This window comes from Arvicanthis niloticus, chromosome 1 (assembly GCF_011762505.2).
Source record: "Arvicanthis niloticus isolate mArvNil1 chromosome 1, mArvNil1.pat.X, whole genome shotgun sequence".
Classification (NCBI taxonomy): domain Eukaryota; kingdom Metazoa; phylum Chordata; class Mammalia; order Rodentia; family Muridae; genus Arvicanthis; species Arvicanthis niloticus.
The window spans coordinates 67,085,368-67,106,929 of record NC_047658.1 but is presented as its reverse complement, the minus strand read 5'-3'; the positions used below and the strand labels follow the sequence as shown (position 1 = coordinate 67,106,929).

The 21,562-nt window shown below is 38.0% G+C and overlaps 1 protein-coding gene across 1 annotated transcript in view; it reads right to left on the bottom strand.

Moving 5' to 3' along the window:
* The window catches only part of Rsf1 (remodeling and spacing factor 1), a 114,550-nt gene that overhangs the window by 39,511 nt on the left and 53,477 nt on the right, over positions 1–21,562 (bottom strand). Inside the window, exons 3-5 of the mRNA XM_034486516.2 lie at positions 19,089–19,181; positions 15,535–15,740; positions 4,060–4,214 (exon numbers count right to left, since the gene is read on the bottom strand). Coding sequence (XP_034342407.1) covers positions 4,060–4,214; positions 15,535–15,740; positions 19,089–19,181 — 454 coding nt within the window. The remainder of the gene's footprint in view (positions 1–4,059; positions 4,215–15,534; positions 15,741–19,088; positions 19,182–21,562) is intronic.

Sequence of the window (21,562 nt, the reverse complement as noted above, 5' to 3'; positions counted from 1 at the left end):
ATGATAAATACGTGAAGTCTACTGAGGAGTGACACCCCTTCACTTCCAGATAAAACTGGGGCATGACCTGCTCCAGCATGCTTGTCTTAAACTAGCAGAGAACAGAGGACTTGAAATGACTTTGCAATATTGATGGAAAGAAACTGTTCTTGACAGTGCTAAAGACTCACCCTCAACTTCCTAATGGATGCAGATCAACACAGTATACAGATTTTTGAAAACCACCATACTAAGTATTTAGACTAGGGATTAAGTTCTGGTGCTTAGAATTCTTAACATCATCTACAGTAAAAAGTTATGAAGCTGGGTTTGGTGACGGACCACCATTTAATCCCAGCACTCAACCGGCAGTCTACATAACAAGTTCCAGACCAGCCACAGTTACATGGTGAGACCCTACCTACTTGTTATAAGAATTTCATAATTCAGGATAACAGTGGTATACATTACATAATTTTGTAACTTGCCCATATTCAGAACTGGATTTTGGTCAGAGACTAAGTGTCTTATCACTGGAAATGCCTGGAAATGCAGGGAAGTGTTCTACAGTGTCAGATGCAGGAGAGCACTGTCTTTATCTCACCATGGGCTGTGTTGGCTGTTGTTTTCCCACCTTGAAGCACTGGCTTTGCAACACCGTGAGAGACAAATGAAACATTCATCCTCTTTGTTCAAAAATTAAAAAAAAAAAAAAAAAAAAAAAAAAAAAAAAAAAGAAAAAACACAAGAAGCAAACGAGTCAGAAGCAGTAGCTGTGTCTGTAACCTAAGTGCTGGGGAGGAGAATTCCTGGGGCTCTTCGGTCTGCTACTGTAGATTAATCGAGGCCCCAGTGTAACATGCTTTCTCTAGAAAACAAGGGAAACAGCTTCTTAGGAATGCAGCCTGAGGCTAATCTGGGCCCCCAAATCCATGTGCTCAGACATGTGCGAACACCATGAATAGGCATTAGATATTAGCTGATATCTTTTCCACAAGTCAGTGCTTCATTTTTTGGTTTTTTTTTCCCCCTCAGAAAGGCAAAGATTTCATCTTGTGAGGTAAAAAACTAGTAAACTCAATGAAAACAAGCTTAATACTTATAACTGTCATAGCCTTAAGAATTAATGCAACAAAAATGAATGATCAACTCTGGTTTTAAAATTGGCAACTGATAAGCATGGTGGCACACACCTTTAATCCCAGCACTTGGAAGCCAGAGGCAGAGAGAAAAAGATCTGTGTGAGTTCAAGACCAGTTTGAAAAACAAACTGTAGGAATTTGGTTAAATTTAAAAATTAACTGCCCCAGGACACATCCTGGGAGGAGCACATTCCTTAGTCCAACAGATGGATTACCCTGCTGGATTAACATTCATCAGACCACAGGGGAGGGAGCCCACCTGTGGGTGGGGAAGGCCCAGAGGACTAAGACACATTCCATAGGACAGACCAATCCTTACCACTTACAGACAAGAGAGGTCCTTGCCACCTCATTACCCAAAGACCAAACAGTTTAAAAGTCACACTGTTCCACCAAACATATTGTGCCTAGTCACTGTTTCTCTAGTCTACCCCTTAAACTGTATAAAAACTGCTCTTAACTTCAATTCGGGTTCTTCTTGCCTGCAAGTGAGAGAACCCCAGTGCACTGGTTGTTGTTATTATTATTAAACCTCATGTTATCGCAGCAAATCCCTCATCTGTGTGTGTTCCTGTGTGACCGCGTCCCCTGGTTTGGAACTTAGAGTCCAACAAAACCAAATCCCAAAACAAGCAGTCCAGCATGGTGACATAATAGCAACTCTACCTGAGGCAGGAGGATTACCTGACCCATGGACTAACTTATACTCATTCTCATTCTCTCTCTCTCTCTCTCTCTCTCTCTCTCTCTCTCTCTCTCTCTCTCTCCCCCCTCTCTCTTACACACACCCCAAAAACATTAAAAAAATAAAAACATTGATAAATAACATTTTACCTTTTCAAAGATACAAAAGATTTTGAAAAGCATTTGAACAGATGCTGAACACTATTAGTCATTAGGGACTAATACCTAGTTTCATGACTTATCAAAAGAAAAAAGACCAAGTGAAGAATGAAAAATTATAAAAATCATTTTTATAGAATATATACATATATAGATGCCTTTCAAATTCTTTTAGGGACATGGAAAATTTTCTCTGAAACAAGCCAGGCCAGTTCCAGGAACTGGCTGTAAGGAGTGAAAGTCATTCAGGTGGTAAAAACACAATGACAGGACTGTGGCTTTACAGCTGGAGCTAGTGAGAATAAATAGTTGATAAATGACAAGGTAGGGCAGTGACTTGGTGAAACCACATTTTTGAGAAAATGATTGTACTGGGTAATTTCCATGGCCATTAACCTTTTAGGGTGGGTTTCTTTGGAATGTATCACTATTCTCATGTTATGTATCCTTGGCAACCTCTTACCCCCTCCCCACTCCCCTGGTTTGTGGTTTTGCTCTTTAAAAGACCCCGGTACCCATCACTCAGGGCCAAAAACCCTGCTCTTGGAGCTAAAGAGCTTGTCGTTTTTTGACCGCCGGCTCCTCCCCTAATAAACCTCTGCTGATTGCATCCAGGTATGGTTTCTTGTGATTTTTGGGTGGTCGCGATTCCGGAGGCTTGAGGAAGGGTCTCCCGAGTATGGGGGTCTTCACAAGCATGGTGGCACACACCTTTAACCCCAACCTTTGGGAGGCAGAGGCAGAGAGATGTCTGAGATCAGCCTGGACTACAGAGTGAGTTCTAAGCCAGAGCTACACAGTGAGACCATGTCTTTAAGAGAAAAACTGAAAATACAAGTAAGGTAAAGCCTCCAAAATTTAAACAGTATTATTCTAAGATTTAGCAATTTCACTCCTGGGTGTGTAGTATAAGTATGAATTCAAATAAGTATCTGTATTATTATGTTCTCAGCAGGATTAGTCAACAGCCTTAAGGAGGACATAACACAAATGAACAGATAAAAAAGTAGTGCCTACACAGTGGACTATTTTCAGTTTGTCTGTTTGCTTGCTTGCTTGTTTTTGAGTCAGGTTTTTTCTGTGTAGCCTTAGCTACCCTGGAAGCTCTGTAGCCTAGGCTGGCTTCAATCTCAGAACTCACAGATTTGCCTGCTTCTGCTTCCTGAGTACTGGGATTAAAGGCATGTGCTACCACCACCTGGCCTATTACTCATTCTTAAAGAGGAAGGAAACCATCACACATGTACTAATATGGATACTTGAAAACAGTACACTAAGTGAAATAAGGGGAAAGTATTTTTTGATTCTTCTGATGAGGTTCTTAGTAATCAAATTCCTAAAGACAGTGCTGGGCAGAGGTGGCACACGCCTTTAATCCCAGCACTTGGGAGGCAGAGGCAGGTGGATTTCTGAGTTCAAGGCCAGCCTGGTCTACAGAGTGAGTTCCAGGACTACACAGAGAAACCCTGTCTCAAAAAAACAAAACAAAAACAAAAACAAACACAAAAACAAACAAACAAACAAACAAACAAACAAAAAAGAATTCCTAAAGACAGAAAGCAGGTTGCAGGGCTGCAGCTGGAGAATATACTTAGTGTTTAGTATATTTAGTGGGGAGAACAATGTAATGCCACTGAATTCAGAACACTGAATGCCATGGACACTACAAACCTAAAAATGTTTAAAGTTGTCAAATCTGCGACCTATCTTTCTGTACTCCAGCCAACAAGTTCAATCAACATCTTAGCATTGTTATGGCTCTGGTCTGGTCAGGCTGGCCGAGAACTCAGCACATCTTGCCCCTGCTTTCCAACTGCTGAGAACATAGGTGAGTGGCATCAGGCCTAAAATTCTTAAATTAAAATTCTTAAATTGCTAAGACACTACATTAATAACCTGAACATATGTGACTTATACTTTTTAAAATGTCAGAAAGAACATTTTTTTTTACTTCTTATTTTCCTTTGAAATAGTCTTTTATAGGAAGGCTCTCAATTTTTCAAATTGAGATAAAAATTAGGATTATGTAGTTGGATAGAGGAGTAGAAAATAGAAGAGATTACAAAACAAAGCAAAAGAAAACACACAAAAAAACCTTGTTTAGTTGTTTCTTCGGCTTTTTTAGTCTCCTCATCCTCTAGGGTGGGACTTTCCCGGGAAGAGTCTTCCTGTTGGCTAGAAGTTTTCAATAGTACAGGATCAATTTGTGCTTTCAGGAGTGCAAGAGTCTCAGCCAACTCGTTTCGATTTCTAAACAAGGGAAAAAATAAGACAACATAAAAATCTTTCTGAGTCTAGTAAACTTTGTGAACAGCACCTACTAGAAATTAAAGAGGGGAACACCACAGTAAAGAACATCCATCGCTGGGAGCCGGCCTAACAAACCCAGAGTCTAAAACTAAGTACTTAAGAAAAACACGCGTTAAAATATACCACTCATCAAACAGAAATTTTATTTGACAGCAATGCAAAACACTTTGGATAGAAACAAGGGTAGGAACAACATTAAACAAGTCAAAGGGTGACCACTCCTTGTGTATTTACATATTGTGGTTCTCGTAGCAATTCAAATGTCCAAGTGAGTATGGTATGTCAGAGGTCTTCCTTAATCACCTTGCACACCATCATTTGTTATACAGGTCCAGGATTTACCCATCTGTCCCCATGCTAGTTTCTGCATGAATGCTGGAATCTCAACTCAAATCCTCACACCTAGAGAGGAAGCATTTATCCACTCTGCCATTTGCTCAGACTCTGTTCATGTGTAGTCTATAGATACAGTCTGTAGATAATGTCACACAACATTTTCAATAATTTATTGTGTTAAGTAAAGATACTGCATATTACAGTGCTGTCAAGAAGAAAAGGTATTGCTATCTCCACCAACCATATGGACATCTACAGCTGTTAGGAATCAACATTATTCTTGTTTATGTGCTACCAGTAAGTAACTATTTTCTTATAGTTGTTCACACATAAGTAGTGGGAATAATCACTACAGGGATAAGATGTGCTCAGGGAAACTGTGGAGTGGAGGAGGAGCTCAAGAATGCTGATTTCAGCTGCTTAACAGCAATCAATAGGAGGCTTCAGTCCCTACCTGTGGTGCTGTTCTGTGATTACTGGGCTACTGCTGGGATGGAGGGATGGCTCAGCCATTAAAGACTAGGCTGACAGCAACAGCAATAACAACAATAGCAGCAACAAAGGCAAAAGCCATTGTACAGATTGTTCCTATTTAAATATATTTTTGAATTAGGGTTTCACTGTAGCTCAGGTTGATCTCACTCTTTCATTCTGTCTTGGTGTCACATATGCTAGCATGTGCTGTCTGTATGGCTGGATTTTCTTTATGAGAAGGACAATCTCAAGCAAGGGATCTAGAAATGATGTCGTTAGCAACAGGAAGATATTCTGCTGGACAGTGGTTGAAATAATTAGTTCCACAGATTGAAGTATTGGGGCCTAACTGATAGTTGTTGGGCATTTGGTTAGGACCTAACTACGGGGTTAATTTCTTCTTAAAATAATCCTACAATGGCACTATTAGGGGTTACTAAGGAGGTGGTAGGTCACTGAGAGTAGGTATTTGAGGGCTGTATCTTGCTCTGGCACTTGCCTGCATCCTCTTCCTCTGCATGCTGTCCTGAGTGAGGTAAACAGCCTCTGCCACATGCTTATACCACCGTGATGCTCTCTCATCACAGGCCCAGACTAGGAAGTCTGGACTAGGAAGAACTGACTAGGAAGCACTGGAAGTGACTTCTGAAACCATGAGCTAAAGCAATTCCTTCCTTTGTTATGGCTCATGACCAAAGACCTAACCTCTTAAAAAAAGGTTTCCAAGTGGTTGCCTTACAAGCATGAGGATCTAAGTTCAATCTGGATATTTTTCCCTTCCTCCCTTTTTATTCTTCAAACCACTCTTCCTTCAAGCTATATCAGCCATTTCCCTCCAAAATGACATGTTCTTTTAGGACAAAATGACTACTTCTGTTCTCTTAGTCTAGAATATGTTTCACATATTAACCAATTACAATCCTTTTGTATATGTATGCAAGTATAATGTATGTTTGTTGTATGTATATGTGTGTCTATGTATACATGTGTAGAAGACAAAAGAATAAAGCAAACCACACTTATACACATAAAAATAAAAGTAAATAGATCTTAAAAAAACAAAAAACTTGTTAGAGGGAAACCTGTTGGGAATTGGTTTGTCATGCTGCCTATAATATTTGTGGGTATACAGAGAGAATGAATATGAGAGAGAATATGAGAGAATGAGAGAGAATATGAGAGAGTTTATTCTGAACTAGAGATCTTGCTGCCTCAGTCTCCTAAATTATAGACATGTATGTACTATCATGCCCAACCTAAATTGTGTCGGGAGCCAAACCCAGGAAATTACCTGCTGTTCTAGAAAGACTAGTTCGTACAAGGTTAAGAAAAGACTTTCACGGGTCTCAGGTTCCAGGAACTTAAAGAACGTCTGGCATTTCCTTGGAGCTGGTTAAGACAATGGGATGGTCTAGGGCAATAAGGATATGACAGTGGACTTGTCTTAGACAATAAAGATTCCATAGTAGGATAGCCCTAAGCAATGACCCTCACCCAAACTTCCCAGTTTGCTGTGTCTTTATAACCTGCCCCCAAAATTAAAGTTTCAGAGCTTGATCAGAACCCCAGACTTGCTCTCATTCTTTGAGTCTCTTGTCCTTTCATTCTTTTGCCCCCTTCCCTACGGTCTCTGTCGTCGAATCCCCATGGGCTGGGGCAAAATTGTAGTATGTATTTTCATAAAAACAAAGACAGTAGCTGGAGAATAATATAGCCAGGAAGGAGACGAAAACATGGAAAAATTCTAGATTAATTTTGCATGGAAAGCTGACTGGTTTGGATGACAGAATATAAGTAGATCAAGAACAAATGAGGTAAAGTATGTGCCTAAGACTTTGGACCCAAGCAAGCAAAAAGGCACTTGGCTGCTATTATCTAGGATTCACCTTAAATAAATGCTGAGATTTGGTCATTTGCTATGTATTGTAATGCTAAATTCAGTAGGAAGTTCTAGACCTCCAAAAGAATTCTCACATTTACAAGCTTTTGTTGTGCAAACCTTGTTGCTTGATTTAAAACTATTGGTTAATTAAAACTGGCTATAGCCAATTATTGGAAGGATTTGAGATAGGTAGGTTTTGAGTTACCTGGTTAAGGGGTGGAGGAGAAGACAGAGGAGGAAGGACAAGAAGAGAAGAGGAAGCCACCATTAGGGGAGATGGACCATGAGCACATGGCCAGGAGAAACAGCAAGTATCTGGGGTATGCCGCTGGGGAGGTAGCCAGGATAGCACTTATAAAAGTAGATTAGGGGTTACCCCCTAGTAATTGTCAAGTCAAATAAAATAGCCATAACCTGCATCTTTTTTCCATAAAACGGGAACCCGCCTTAAAATAGAATAAAGCATAATATAAATATAGCAAATATCTTATATTAATTTTCATTATGATTTAAGGTTCAGCAACATTATTGTCTCTTATATATCAACTATATGATAATGAGGTAGCAAAAACTGAAAACTGAGAGTACCAAGTCTTACTTGTCTTACTGAAGCCAAGGAAATGGAGGCATGTTAATAACTTCAACAATATTACTGAGATAGCATAAATCAGCAAGCTTTAATGCAACCCCAACACAAAGGCACAGTAGTGCATATCTAAACTCCCAGCACTCAGGAGGCTGAGGTAGGCAGAACACACCCAAGGACAGCCTAGGCTGCATAGCAAACCCTTTCTCAAAATAAAACAAAGTAAGAAGACATCCACCTCTGAACTTGTAAGCCAGCCCCAATTAAATGTCCTTGTAAGAGTTACCTTGGTCATGGTGTCTGTTCACAGCAGTAAAAACCTAAGACACCCTGCTTGGGGCTCGCCTTCTTAATTGTTATTTTATTAGCAGCACAGCTAATGTCCTGACAGTTTTAAGAGATGGCTCAAAGGTGAAGAGCATCCACTGCCCTTGCAGAACACTTGTTCAGTTCCCAGTCCCACATCAGGCAGCTCACAACAACCTGTAATTCTAGTTTCAGGGGATCCAACACCCTTTTCTGGACTCTGAACTCCTGCATTCACACATGGATAACCCGTAACACACACATACAATAGAATTAAAAAATAAAATAAAAAAATTTAAAATATCCAGGCACAGGTCTATAAATAAAGGTATGTAAAATTTGTATTCACTATTCAGAATTTAAATTTCTGTAAATGACAATCAATTTAAAAATATTTTTAGAGAAACAACTCATACACTGTGAAGTTAACATGTTCTTGTTTACTTGTAAAATTTTATTGTTTTGACATGGTACCTTCTTTGAAGAGCAGGCTGCCCTTAAATCTCCTACCTCAGGCTCAGAAATGCTGGGATTACAGGCTTTTCCAGCATGCCAGGATTAAAATGAACTCACTTAGCATTCAGTTCAGTTACTCTGCACAAGACACTCACTGTGTTAGTAATTCTTCTTGTGGCTGTGAATAACTATCTGACAAAAAGCAGCTATAGAAAGGGTTACTCTAGATTTAGTTTGAAGGGTACAGCCCATCACGGCTGGAAGGGATGATGGTTAAGAGCAAGGGGTAGTCAGGAAGCAGAGAATAGGCAGGGAGTTCGGGGCCGGACTACCAAACCTCAGGGACCATCCCCACTGACTCACTTCCTCAGGCTAGGTTCTTCATCTCTTAAAGATTCCATAACTTTCCAAAAGTAATATCATTCACTGGGGACCAAGTTCAAAACATGAGCCAGGGGAACAGGATGGAAGAAGACACAGACCTATAGTCATAGTCTAACACATATAAACTCCCCTACCATAGTAAGAAGAAATATGGTGCTTTTGTTCCTTTTTCAAGACAGGGTTTCTCTGTGTAGTCCTGGTTGTCCTGGAACTCACTCTGTAGACCAGGCTGACCTTGAACTCAGAAATCCGCCTGCCTCTGCCTCCCAAGTGCTGGGATTAAAGGCGTGTGCCACTACCGCCCGGCAGGTGCTTTTGTTCTTGAGACAGGGTCTCAACTATGTAACCCAAGCTAGCCCAGAACTCACTAAGTAGTCCAGGCTGGCCTAAAACTTAAGATCCACCTGCCCCAGCTTCCTGAGTACTAAAATTGCAAGTGTATGTTACCACGGTGGCTGTTATCAGAGTGTTGATTATTATAACAGAGTGTTGATTATTATAGTGTTTATTAATCCTGTTAATACCCATGCTTAAAACAAATACAGTCAAACAAACAGTATGTCTGTTTGGCTTCTTTCACAACTAAGGATTTTTAAGACAAATTCATATCATGAGACTATTTCTTTTTGCTGCTTACTAGTAATCTACTGCACTAGTACTGTTAGGAAAAATGATGCTATACCAAGTATGACAGTAGTCACAGGAAGAGGCCATAACTGAAGCTAGGCCTCAACTACATAGTGGATTAGGCCCAGCTTCAGATACAGAGTGAGACACTGTTTTAAAATGCAAAAGCAAATCAAGATCAAGATGAGATGAAAACAAACAAACAAGCCTTTCTGTCTTACAGTAAGTACAAATGGAGAAACTGATGTAGTAATAATTTAACGTTTCAAGACATCACCAAATGGTTAGTCAAAGTGGCTGCAGTATTTTTATTTCTAGAAGGCAAGATAAAAGTTCTCGTTGGTTCATAAACTTGTTAATATCTGCATTTCAGACTAATAGTCACCTCGTTACCTTAGTGAAGATAACTAAATCTGTTACAAACTATTAATTTGTAAAATATCTATGGGGATAAAGTCATACCTAACTGTGGTTTTCAGTGCGAATTCTCTCATAATGCTGGACATCTGTTTATGTTAATATTAGTCATATGTATGTAACTTAATGAAATCACCTGTCTACACCAAGTGTTTTTTCCTTTCCAGAATTATAATGTAAACATTTTCTATAGTATCCCTCTGACTTAAGGAAGCACCCGATTGAGTCTTGTCTGCTTCAGATCTGTGTGCTACGACTCCTCCCCCATGATGACTTAATATTAATACTTTTGTCAATAAATTTTATAGTTCTTCTTTCATAAAGAGGTTATACTATGGTAAACAGTAGTAAGTATTTCACATTATTTGATCAATTATAAAAAAGTATTTTATGTGCCTTTGTCCTCCCTTTCTGAGGCCTAAACAAGTGATGATATAACTGTAACAAATACCCTTCTGGTTTAAAACTAACAGGAACAAGTTCTGTTGCTGAAATTTGTTTCTTATACTTAGTTAAACCACATAGAACTGCCACTTTCTATAAGAGAATGGCCAAATGCTAACAAACGGAGCTCAATGAAATTTAACAACTTCCACCTGAGTTCTTCTACCTGAGTATATGAAATGATTTTCAATGTGGAATATGTCCACATGTATGCATTAACTGCTTCTAATGTGCCTCATATTTATATTAATTCTACAATAAATGTAAAAGTTACTGAATAAACAACAGTACATTTTTGGTTTTGTTTTATTTAAGATGGGTATGAGGTATGCATGCATGACTTTGCATGTTCACATGTGTGGGCACAAATGGAGCATGGGTACATGCATTTTGAAGACAAAGTTGACATCTTGCATCATCCTTTGTTCCCACTGTATACATTAAGGCAGAGTCTCTCAATTAAACCCAAAGCTCATTGAGAGGGTTACTGTCCGTAGCCTGTTTGCTCTAGGGATTCTGAGGCCCCAGGCTCTGAGCGCCATCGGAGTGATCCGATGCCATCTAGTCATGTCTACCCCAACAGAAGTTGTAAAACTGTGGCAATACATTGATATTGTCAGTAGACTTACTGGTCATTACAAGGCTCACTTACTTAGTTTAAAAAAAAAAAAAAACCAGAATTATGAAGACTAGATAATTGTTGCTATATAAGCATCTGCTCAAGATGATGCAGAAACATATTCCATTCAACTGTGGCCACAAAGTTGTCACAAAGAATAAGAATGTCACTAAATAAAAATAACAACAAAGTATTGTTTTAAAGAATCTGTTTCAAGTAAAGGAAATTTACCTGTTCATTTTCTTAGTAAAAACTAGTATTCTCTAGTTAAGGAAGAAAACAAACAAAAAACAAAAACAAAAAGCCCTAAGTGTAGCCTAAAAAGCAAAAAGCCAAACTTCTACTTGTAGTACTTGTTTCTCCTCATCACCAGAATTTCTATGAAGATTAATCCCACTTTTAAAGCTTACTTTACATAAGCCAGGTTTAGTAGGAAAACACATTGATACCATCTAGGAGCCAGAAGGCAACCATTTCTGTGTAATATAAAAGTAAGTGACCTTGCTTCTCTGGAACAGTATGTCTGACATGACCTCAGCCCTGTTAATACCATCACACCTCTTCCCCAAATTCATTCTTTTTTTGTAAAGTTTATTTTTAAAGATTTTATTTCTTTAATTTATGTATGTGAATACATACATAAATTAAAGAAATGCTTCAGACACACCAGAAGACGGCATCAGATCCCATTACAGATGGTTGTGAGCCACCATGTAGTTGCTGGGAATTGAACTCAGGACCTCTGGAAGAGCAGTAAGTGCTCTTAACCACTGAACCATCACTCTAGCCCAAATTAATTCTTTATATGTTTAAACACAGACATCTCCTTAAATTATTCTATATCAACTCTATTCCTAGTCAATTAGTGTTCCTCCCATAAGGAGTTTATTGTACTAAACATTTTTCTTTTCATGTTTGGGATCCGAATTTAACTATACTCTCTGTATGACCTCATCAGGATCAAGTGAGATCCTCACACTATTTTGTGAACCAAATATATGTTAAGTATACATATCATGAGATAAGTATGTACTGTTAGTGGTGATCAAACTGCAGGCTTTGTAATACTATGCAAGTACCCTTCTCTAAACTATATCCCAACCCCTAACCCAGTAAGACCATTTTTAGGGAGAACGTGCTGGGTATCAGATCCATGGCCTCCCACTTGTTAGGCAAGCATTCTACCAATTAAGTGTGTCCTAAGATAAAGTCATTTCTTTTGTTTGTCTTGAAATAGGGACTTTCTACAAAGCCTGGATGCCCTTGCACTCTCACTACGTAAATCAGGCAGGATTCAACCTCACAGAGAGCTGCCTGTCTCTGCTGAGACTGAAAGTGTGTGCTACCACATAGCTGAAGTGGTATCTTGAGGAAGCCAAAATAAACTTTTCATATTTAACATTCACAAAATGAAAGTCTTAGTGGAAAAGACAGTTCTCAACATTTACCAGTAGCAGTTGCAGTGAGTCATTCAGTTAGAAGCTAGTTAAAATACCATATCACAAGCATCTCATAATAAGTATGAATACTTGCAGTAACAAATCTGAAGGAAGCCAAAGTTATTCAGACAACATACACTATACAACTAGGACTAGTCTTTACAAAGCAAGGGTCTTCATAGGAGCCCAGGATCCAGCCAGGGATGCTATCTGAACCACTCACCACCACCCTCATACCTTGAACTTCTTACTGTACAAGTCTGTATGCAATATCAACTAACTAATGAAGTAAAGGGACACATGTCCACCACATGTTTAAAAAGTAGGTTAGTGGATATCAGTCAGTGAACTCAAATGTTTCTGCATGGTCTCAAACATTTCCACATATATGTGGTCAGTTCCTGAGCATACTGATGAAGAGTAACACAAGCAGAGCCTGGTGGTACATGCCTTTTTAATCTCATCAAGAGGCAGACAATCTTTGAGTTCAAGACTACCCAGGAATATGTAGTGAGAGACAGTCTCCAAAACAAACCACCACCACCAAATAATAATCATAATAAATAATCACAAAGGCTAAAAGCAGCCTGCTATCTTCACTAAATAAATCCCTACTGCTAACATGAAAAAACTGCTTAGGTATTTTTATACCTAAAAATATACAGTTGGGTTCTAAACACCAACTGTAGAGATATCATTTAATATTTAATGGTCATCAGAAATAGATGTTAGCACCTGAGAAGGGAATCTGTTTAGTTTTGGCTTTTGTTGTTTGGTTCTGTTTGATTTTCATTTTCTTTTTGAGACAAGGTCTCCTACAGCCTAGGGTGGCTTTAAATTCAGTGTGTAGCCAAGGATAACCTTGAATTTCTGATCTCCCAGCTTCCACTCAGGTTACGGGATATGCCCCTAGGTTTACTTATGTAACACTGAAGACCGAACTCAAGGTTTTATACAGCTGAAACACTCTGAACTGCTACAATCCCAGCAGCTTGTGCTTGTTTTTTGAAGCCAGAAGCAACTAGAAATAAAGCCAGTCATGGCTGAAAAGGGGTGAGAAACACTGTGGGAATTTTAACCATCTGTTGACAAATACTTTTAAAAAACAAAAAACAAAATTTCAGTGTTTGGAGTTAAAAGTTCATAAAAGCAAAATGTAAGAGGTGGGAAGCATGGGTTTGTGGTGTGGCTCTATACAACACAACCAACTCGAAGGACTCCAGTTCAATCCCTAGAATCTACATAAAGGGGAAAGAGAGAACCAATAGTTATCCTCTGATTTCCACATGTAAGCTGTGTCACATGCATGTCACACACACACACACACACACACACACACACACACACAAATAAATTTAAATTTGTTTAATGAGACATGTTCTATTAAAAAAAGAATAGGCAGAGAAGAGCAAATGTGTATGAGCGTGCAGTGTGGCCCTAACATAATCTTCCATAGAGGAGGCATTACTCTCTTAACATAAGTCTGGGAAGATGGTTCAGTGGGTAAAATGCTTGCCAGGAAAATATGAAAACCACAGCAGTGCCAGAAACCACATAAATGCCTAGTAGGCATAGCAGCCCACCTGAAATCCCAGCACTTAGGAGGCAGAGGAGGAGAGAATCCCTAAAGCCAGCTGTCATATCTTACTAGCCATACTAAGAGAGCTCTGATTTCAAGTGAGAAGGTGGAGGAAGGCTCCAGCCAACACATGTGTGCACAGCGTGCTCACACACATGCATACTAACAGAGACATATGCAAAAGTTAAATGAAACACAGAAAAAAATTTAGAGATAAAGAAGTAATGTTTCTATAAATGGCTTAAAAAAACCTCTCACATCATAGACACACTTAACAGTGCACACGTGAAAACTGTTTTAAGAAGGTAAACATTAGCAACAGTAAACATGATTATTTCTCTGTTACATTTTCTTGATCTACAAAGCAGGAGAAAATATTTTCAGCTGAAACAGTACACTTAGCAGTAGAACATCATGAAGAGAACCCTGCATTCACAAAGAACAATAGGGAGAAAATGTTATTTCAAGAGTAGGTTGCTTACCTTCATTTAGAAACTTAGCTAAAAAGAGAACCATGCCAGGCACTGTTGGCCCAGTCTTTAATCCCAGTACTCAGGAGGCAGAGGGAACAGAACCTCTGTGAATTCAAGGCCAGTCTGAACTACAAAGCCAATCCTAGGACAGCCTGTCTTGAGAAACCAAAACAACAAAAGAGAAGCAGGCATTATACCTGCTAATAAACATACCATTAATTCATTCAGCTCATACTTATGCTTGGAGAATGGAAGAAAGTTGAGCTTTACTAATCAAATGAATATTAATAATGAATTAGTAATCACTAGTAAAAATAAAAAATGGGGCAGAAACAGGTAAGAGTTGATTTCAAGGCAGCTATTTATAGCCAGAATTAGACGATGTTTCCCTATTTTATTGTGCCATTAAGAGTTCCAACATTATTACATAATATGGCTATTAATGAGATATTTATAAATAATGAAATTGCAAGATAAAAAATTAAAAAACAGCCGGGCAGTGGTGGTGCACGCCTTTAATCCCAGCACTTGGGAGGCAGAGGCAGGTGGATTTCTGTGTTCAAGGTCAGCCTGGTCTACAGAGTGAGTTCCAGGACAGCCAGGACTACACAGAGAAACCCTGTCTTAAAACAAAACAAAACAAAACAAACAAACAAACAAACAAAAAGAAAATTACAAAACACAAAAATTTTCTGCAAAGTCCAGTATCATTGATCTATTTTTAAAAAGCAAAACAAAGCAATTTCAAGGTATATAACTGTCAGTACAAATGAGAAGTAAAAACAAAAAATTTAAAGAATGTAACACAAAAGCACAATGTTCTCCAGAATTTCAAGAAAAAACTGTACAGTTGAACTGGTCAAATTGAAATAGTTAGGAAAAGGAGAACCAAACAATGCTTTGAGTTATGCATTCATATATATATACACATACACACATATGTATATATACATATATGTGTGTATATATATACATATATATATGAATGAATGAATATTTTCTTCGACACATGTAACTTATTAATACTCAGATCACAACCCTTTGAGCACAAAGTATATGTCTCGATATGGATGAAAATGCTATTTATATTTATTTGGCAAATATTAAGTACCTACTGTGGACATTGTACTGAGTGCTAGATTAGCCTTAGGAAATTTGGCAATTCCCATTAAGAAAAAGACCATTTTGGCCTTACAGATCAAAGAGAGTAGTTCATAAAAAGATTCCAATAAAGGTACCTGACAATGCATTTCCAAGAAGAGCCATCTTGATCATCTTGTTCTTCTATGTACATTCTCACATTGTGGTCTTGATCCAACTGGTACCAATACATGAGGCCATCTTTGTCTCGCCCAATTGGCTGGAGACGCATAGTATCGGCATCCTCCTCATTAATTATATTCTTGAATTTAAGATTGTCATCAAACTGACACTCACAGAGATACTGAAAAACAGTTATACTGTGGCTTAAAATTCTGTGAACACATTTCTCAAATATGACACACTTTTAGGACGGATTCAGGGGCAGAGCCAAGAGGCCACACAGTTCAATTTGTTTTGTACTACTCTTTCATTTTATTCTGTAGAATCTGCTTAAAATAATCAACTTTAAAAGGTAAATTGAAAGGTAACTTTTAATTTTATACCAATGTAGAGTTTTAATATATATACTTAATATATAGTTTAACTTCTACACAAATCAAACTATATTACTAAACTGAGTTTATGTGCAATAAATACTCCCCAATTACCATTATATAATGCTGTATTTAAATTTTCACTTATATTTTAACACTATTAATATAATTAGCAAATAAAAATCATATACATTTATGATCCAATACATAAACAATGTAGAATGATTAATTCAATTGTGGTGAGAACACTTAAGATCCACTAACAATTTTCAACTACATAATTACAATCACCTTACAATATATCCCCAACTACTTGAAATTTTGTAAGTTTACCCAAAATTTCTCCAATCTGATTGTCACTCCACTGACCAGAGTTAAACACCTTTGTATCGCTGACTGTCAGTTCTACATTCAAGTGAGAACATGGTGTGAATGTCTTAAAGTCTATTTTTACTTATTTTCTTTTTTTTTTTTTCTCATAGGTGGATCCTAACTTTTTTTTTGCATTTTATTTTATTTACATTTAAGATGCCATCCCCTTTCCCCATTTCCCCTCCCTAGAAAACCCCTGTCCCATGCCCCCCTTTCCTTTTTGCTTTTATACAATTTTTTTTTAATGTTAATCAAAGGATTTATAAGTTTGGTAATGCTCAATCAGAAGGGTAATCCAATACCCAACCTAGATATAAAGACTATCTTTGACTGGTGGAGACCTGTGAACATCTGCCTCCATGCCCCCTCTCTCTTTCTCTCTCTCATCATCTAGTTTCTCCTCTCCTTCATCTTCTCTCCTTACTCCATCTCTTCCTCTCAGTACTCCTGCCACTTAGCTCCTCCTACATATCACTCTTCCTGTTAAAGTAAAACTTTTCTCTCAAAATACAGTTAGAGCATACTTATTCCTAATTGTACCAGTGAGGTATAAGATAGTTCTAATACCCAGTCCTACTTATTTTCTTTATGTGTCTGTGGGCACACAGGTGTCACAGCTTGCATGTGGAGGTCAGAGGACATCTTGTAGAAATAGGTTCACTCCTTCTACTGTTTACGAGTCCCACGTTTGAACTCATGTCTTCAGTCTTGAGAGTAGTTGTTTTTATCCACTGGCCATATCGCCAGCACTTTTTCTAAAGACTGCAAGTGCTCTTCTTACTCACTAAGATCCATCACTATGGTAACTGCTGCTGGAGTGCACATGAGAGGTCAAGTATGGATATGAGAGCCAGACTTTCATTTTTGCTGGTTTATCTATTGGGTTTAATGCTGATTTCATTTCCATAAGATGTACAGCCAATAGTAGGAGTGCTGAATCATTTAGCCATTCCACTTAAACATTTCTGGCAAACTCTCGCACATTTTGTTTCTAAGCAGTATTCTAAAGAATCCTAATTTCACGTTTACTCTAAGGTTGCTGTAGGAGGATTGACTGAGCCTAAGAGTTTAAGACAAGTCTTTGCAAAACAGTAAAGTCCAGGTTCAACCAAATAAAAAACAAAGACAAATTTGGACACATTACAAATATAAATGCTAAATGAACAGGGTACCTCAGAAAGACTGCTGTATGCATCCTGTAGACTTTTCATGTGGGCTAAAAGAGCAATTAATATTTAACAATAAAATGCCAGCTACTCTAGCCATATCTTATCTCATATACATACTGTTATTAAGAATTGCTTAGCCAAGCAGTGGTGGCACATGCCTTTAATTCCAGCACTCCTGAGGCAAAAAAAGCAAGTCAATCTGTGAGTTCAAGGCTAGCCTGGTCTACAGAGTGAGTTCTACAGTGAGTTCTAGGACAGCTAGGGCTATGTAGAAAAACTCAGTCTCAAAAACAAACAAACAAAAAACAACAAGCAAGCAAAAAAAAAAACAAAACAAAAACAAAAACAAAAAAACAAAAAAAACAAAAGAATCGCCAAAACCCCTTGAGGTCTTATGAATAAGGATGTTACTAAAGAAGCACTGAGAAATCTCAAAGCAATGACCATCTCACTCCTTTTTTCACTATTAGCTTCTTCTGTTACACTGACCACCTGGTTAGCAATTAGGAAACAAAGAAAAAAAAACCCTCAAACTTGAAAGCAACCCTAGTTGAGATTGAGTTTTAATCAAATACTTTTGGTTACATGAAGGTTTTATTAACACAATGGCATACCCTTACTTATCCTGAAAACAATGAGGACTTCAACTGTATTCAATGAGTGTATTATCAACAATCTATAAGATATAGTGATTGATGAAGGTGACAGGAGAAACAATGAAGAAAACTACCAAAGCAACTGCTTCCCTGTTCTGTTACTGTATCTCTAATTAGAAATGATTGAAAGTAGAGTGTAAAGACAATCCTTAAAAACAGTAAAGACAAGTCTTGACTTTTATGTATGTGCTGTGCATATGCACTTTTTTGCATGTGTGGGTGTTCCTACACGTGGAGGCCAGTGATTAATGTAAGACATGTCTTCTTAGACCATTGATTTTTTTTTTTTTAAAAATTCAGAAAGATCCCTCAATGACCCCAGAGCGCAAGGCTTTGCCTGGTGTACGGATCCAGCTTGCCTCCCAGGGGTTGGGATTATAGGCAAGCTCATACCACCTGGCTTTATAAGTAGGTTCTGGAGATCTGACATCTGTTCCCTATGCCTGTCAGGCAAGGACTCTATCTGCAAAGCCATCTCCTCAGCCCTGAACAGACTTTTTATCACCGAAGAACAAGAAAAAAATGAAACCTACTGTTTTCTAATCAAAAATGTCTACCCTTCCCCAAATTTTTGTTGGGATATAAGAAACAGCCCAGGCTGGCCTCAATTTCAGAACCTTCCTGAATCAGTCTCTCAGGTACTCAGATTACAGGTATGTATATCTATATTTTCAATTTTCTTTTACTTTAAAAAGTTTTTATTACCCATATTTACTTATTTAGTGGGGGCACTTGCATGCTGTAGCACACATATGAAGACAGAGGACAACTTTGGAGACTCATTTCTCTTTCTACCATGGAGGTCCCAGGAACCCAAACTCAGGTTGTTAAGTCTTGGTGGCAAATCCTTTTACCCACTGAACTAGCTTGCTTGATGCATGTTTCCTTTACTTTGTAATTTAGGCATCAAAGTAAACCTTTTAATTAAGATTACTGCAACAAATAATACATGTATTACCTTTAAGAGTGCTAGTTTGCATTCAACACTCATTTCAAGATAGCCTTTCTTCTCCATCTCCCATGCCCAGGTACTGTTAAACTCTTGGCATATCTGTAACAGAAAATTAATAGCTCAATACATGAAAACAATTTTTGTTGGTATTTACTGTACTTTGGATTTGGAATGGCACCCAAAGGCTCAGGTGTTGAAAGCGTATTAGTTTAGTAGGTGGGGGCTAGCTATACAAGTAGGTCACTGAAGGTTGATTATTGTCTCTGTTTATTGTGTCAATGTCTGCTTCTGGGAGTGCATGGGATGAAGAGCACTGCTGTACCACATTCTCCCTGAAATGATGCTCTGCCTTACCATAGGCCCAGAGACAGAGAGCCAAAATAAATGTCTCCTTGTTTAGGATAGTTTTCTTAGCCATTTTGTCATCGCAACATAAAGTTAAATAGCAATAAACATTGGTTGTTTTCTATGATTATGTTGTGTTCTTATTAATATATATATAGAGAAAAGAATTCAGAAATGACAGGCCAATCCAATTCCAATTTATACTGCATACTATTTAGATAACAACTTAAGAAAGAATCTCTGGAGGTGGAAATGGCTCAATGGTTAGGAACACTTGCTACTCTTGAAGAGGACCCCAGTTCAGTTCCCAGCACTCACACAATGGCTCACAAACATCCATGACTCCAGTCCAGAAAGATCTGATGCCCTCTACTGACCTTGGAGGGCACCAGGTACACATGTGATATACATATATACAGGCAAAACATATATAAAATAAACATACATATAAAAAGTAAAATAAATAAATTTAAAAAACATTAACAATGACATGGGAAAAAGAACTCTTGCTTTCTATCTGTTCAACAACTTTGTGTATATTGTGGATATAATTTTTCCACATGAGAATAATTATTTGATAATCTTTCAAAAGGAAGCCATGGGTGATAGCTTGTTCATTTTTTATCACTAGTTCAAAACCGTGTCAAATTCTACTGATATACTCAATAGAAGCTCTCTTTCCATCAGTGTCTTTTTTTATTATCAGTACAGTAAAAGCTCCCTGCTAGGCATTTTACAACTTCAGTAACAGGCTTTAACTTGAATGTTTCCGGATTCTTTTCCTACATAAGCACTTTAACATGTAACATGTAACAGACTGTGTAACAGACTGAAGAAAAAAACACGTGGAAGTGCTCCACTCAAAAGTCATTGCAATCTAGGTATGGGGCCGTGCTGACCATCTGCACAGAGGTGGAGTGCAAATGACCAAAAGGTTCGGACATGCCTGGACTCAACAGCGACGCCTTGTCTCACATCAACAACATAGAGAGTGGAGTAAGCTCTCTCTGTTCAACAGATCTTCACTTTCATAAGAAACTAGAGAAAAGTCATGTGCTAAATTCCAGAGGAATATGATTTCTCTGACCAAGTGGTTATGTTTGTTTTCAGCAATAAAAGGGTAATGATGACGATGCTCTTGGAGGCTGTTAAGTGGACATAAAACATGCAAGGTATCTGCGATGCCATGAAGTTTTTATTGTTATTGTTTTGTAGCAAGTAACAAAATGAGGGCCAAAGCAGTAGAAGCAGAACAATCTGAGAAATTGTTCTGGAGCCAGGGCATTGATTAAAACAAAGATTTGAAAGAAACATACAAGTACAACAGAAAAAGCTTCAGTAACCCTCTTAATCCAGGTATAGGATTACGATGGAAGGGGTACACTTTCCCAGCTGTCCCTAGTGCTAGCTTTTACTAGTACAGAAAAAAAAAAAAGAAAAAAAAAATCTGAGGTCAAAATAAGGCAAACAGTATGGCCAATAACTATGTAGTAAAGGTGTCACAGAAAGGATAAATTCCCCATGTCCTAGAATTTCACAAAACTCCCTCTAATTGACAGCACATTTTTATATATACATATATATGTATGCATATTCACGTAACAAAGCAAATAAAAGGAGTACCTAAGAAGTACCATTTAATGAAAAGTGTAGATGACAAAGGATACACATGAAATGACTAAAGCTAAAGTGGCAGGATCTGAACAGGTTCATCACACCAACAAACAAGACTAATGAATGTTTAAAAGTCTATGGCAGTTCTAGATTGTTAAGTAGTATAGCTATAAAGCTGTTAGCTTCCCAAATAATGACAATGGGTTACCACAATACTTAGCAACTTCAGGAATTTACATAGGAAAAATAAAACATTAAAAAAGAGCAGTATTGTTCCCAATAGCTAAAAGGTAGAAACAGCCCAAATGTCAACAGAAAAACAGGAAAATTGTGTATAGCGATGACAAAGATGAAGGACATAGGGCTCAGCTGTGTGGCATGGGAAGGCCTTAGATTACAGTTCTCAACCTGTGGGTCACGACCCTTTGGGATGTCAGAAGACCCCTTCACAGGGGCCACTTAAGACCATCAGAAAATCAGTATTTACATTATTAACAGTAGCAAAATTACAGCTAAGAAGT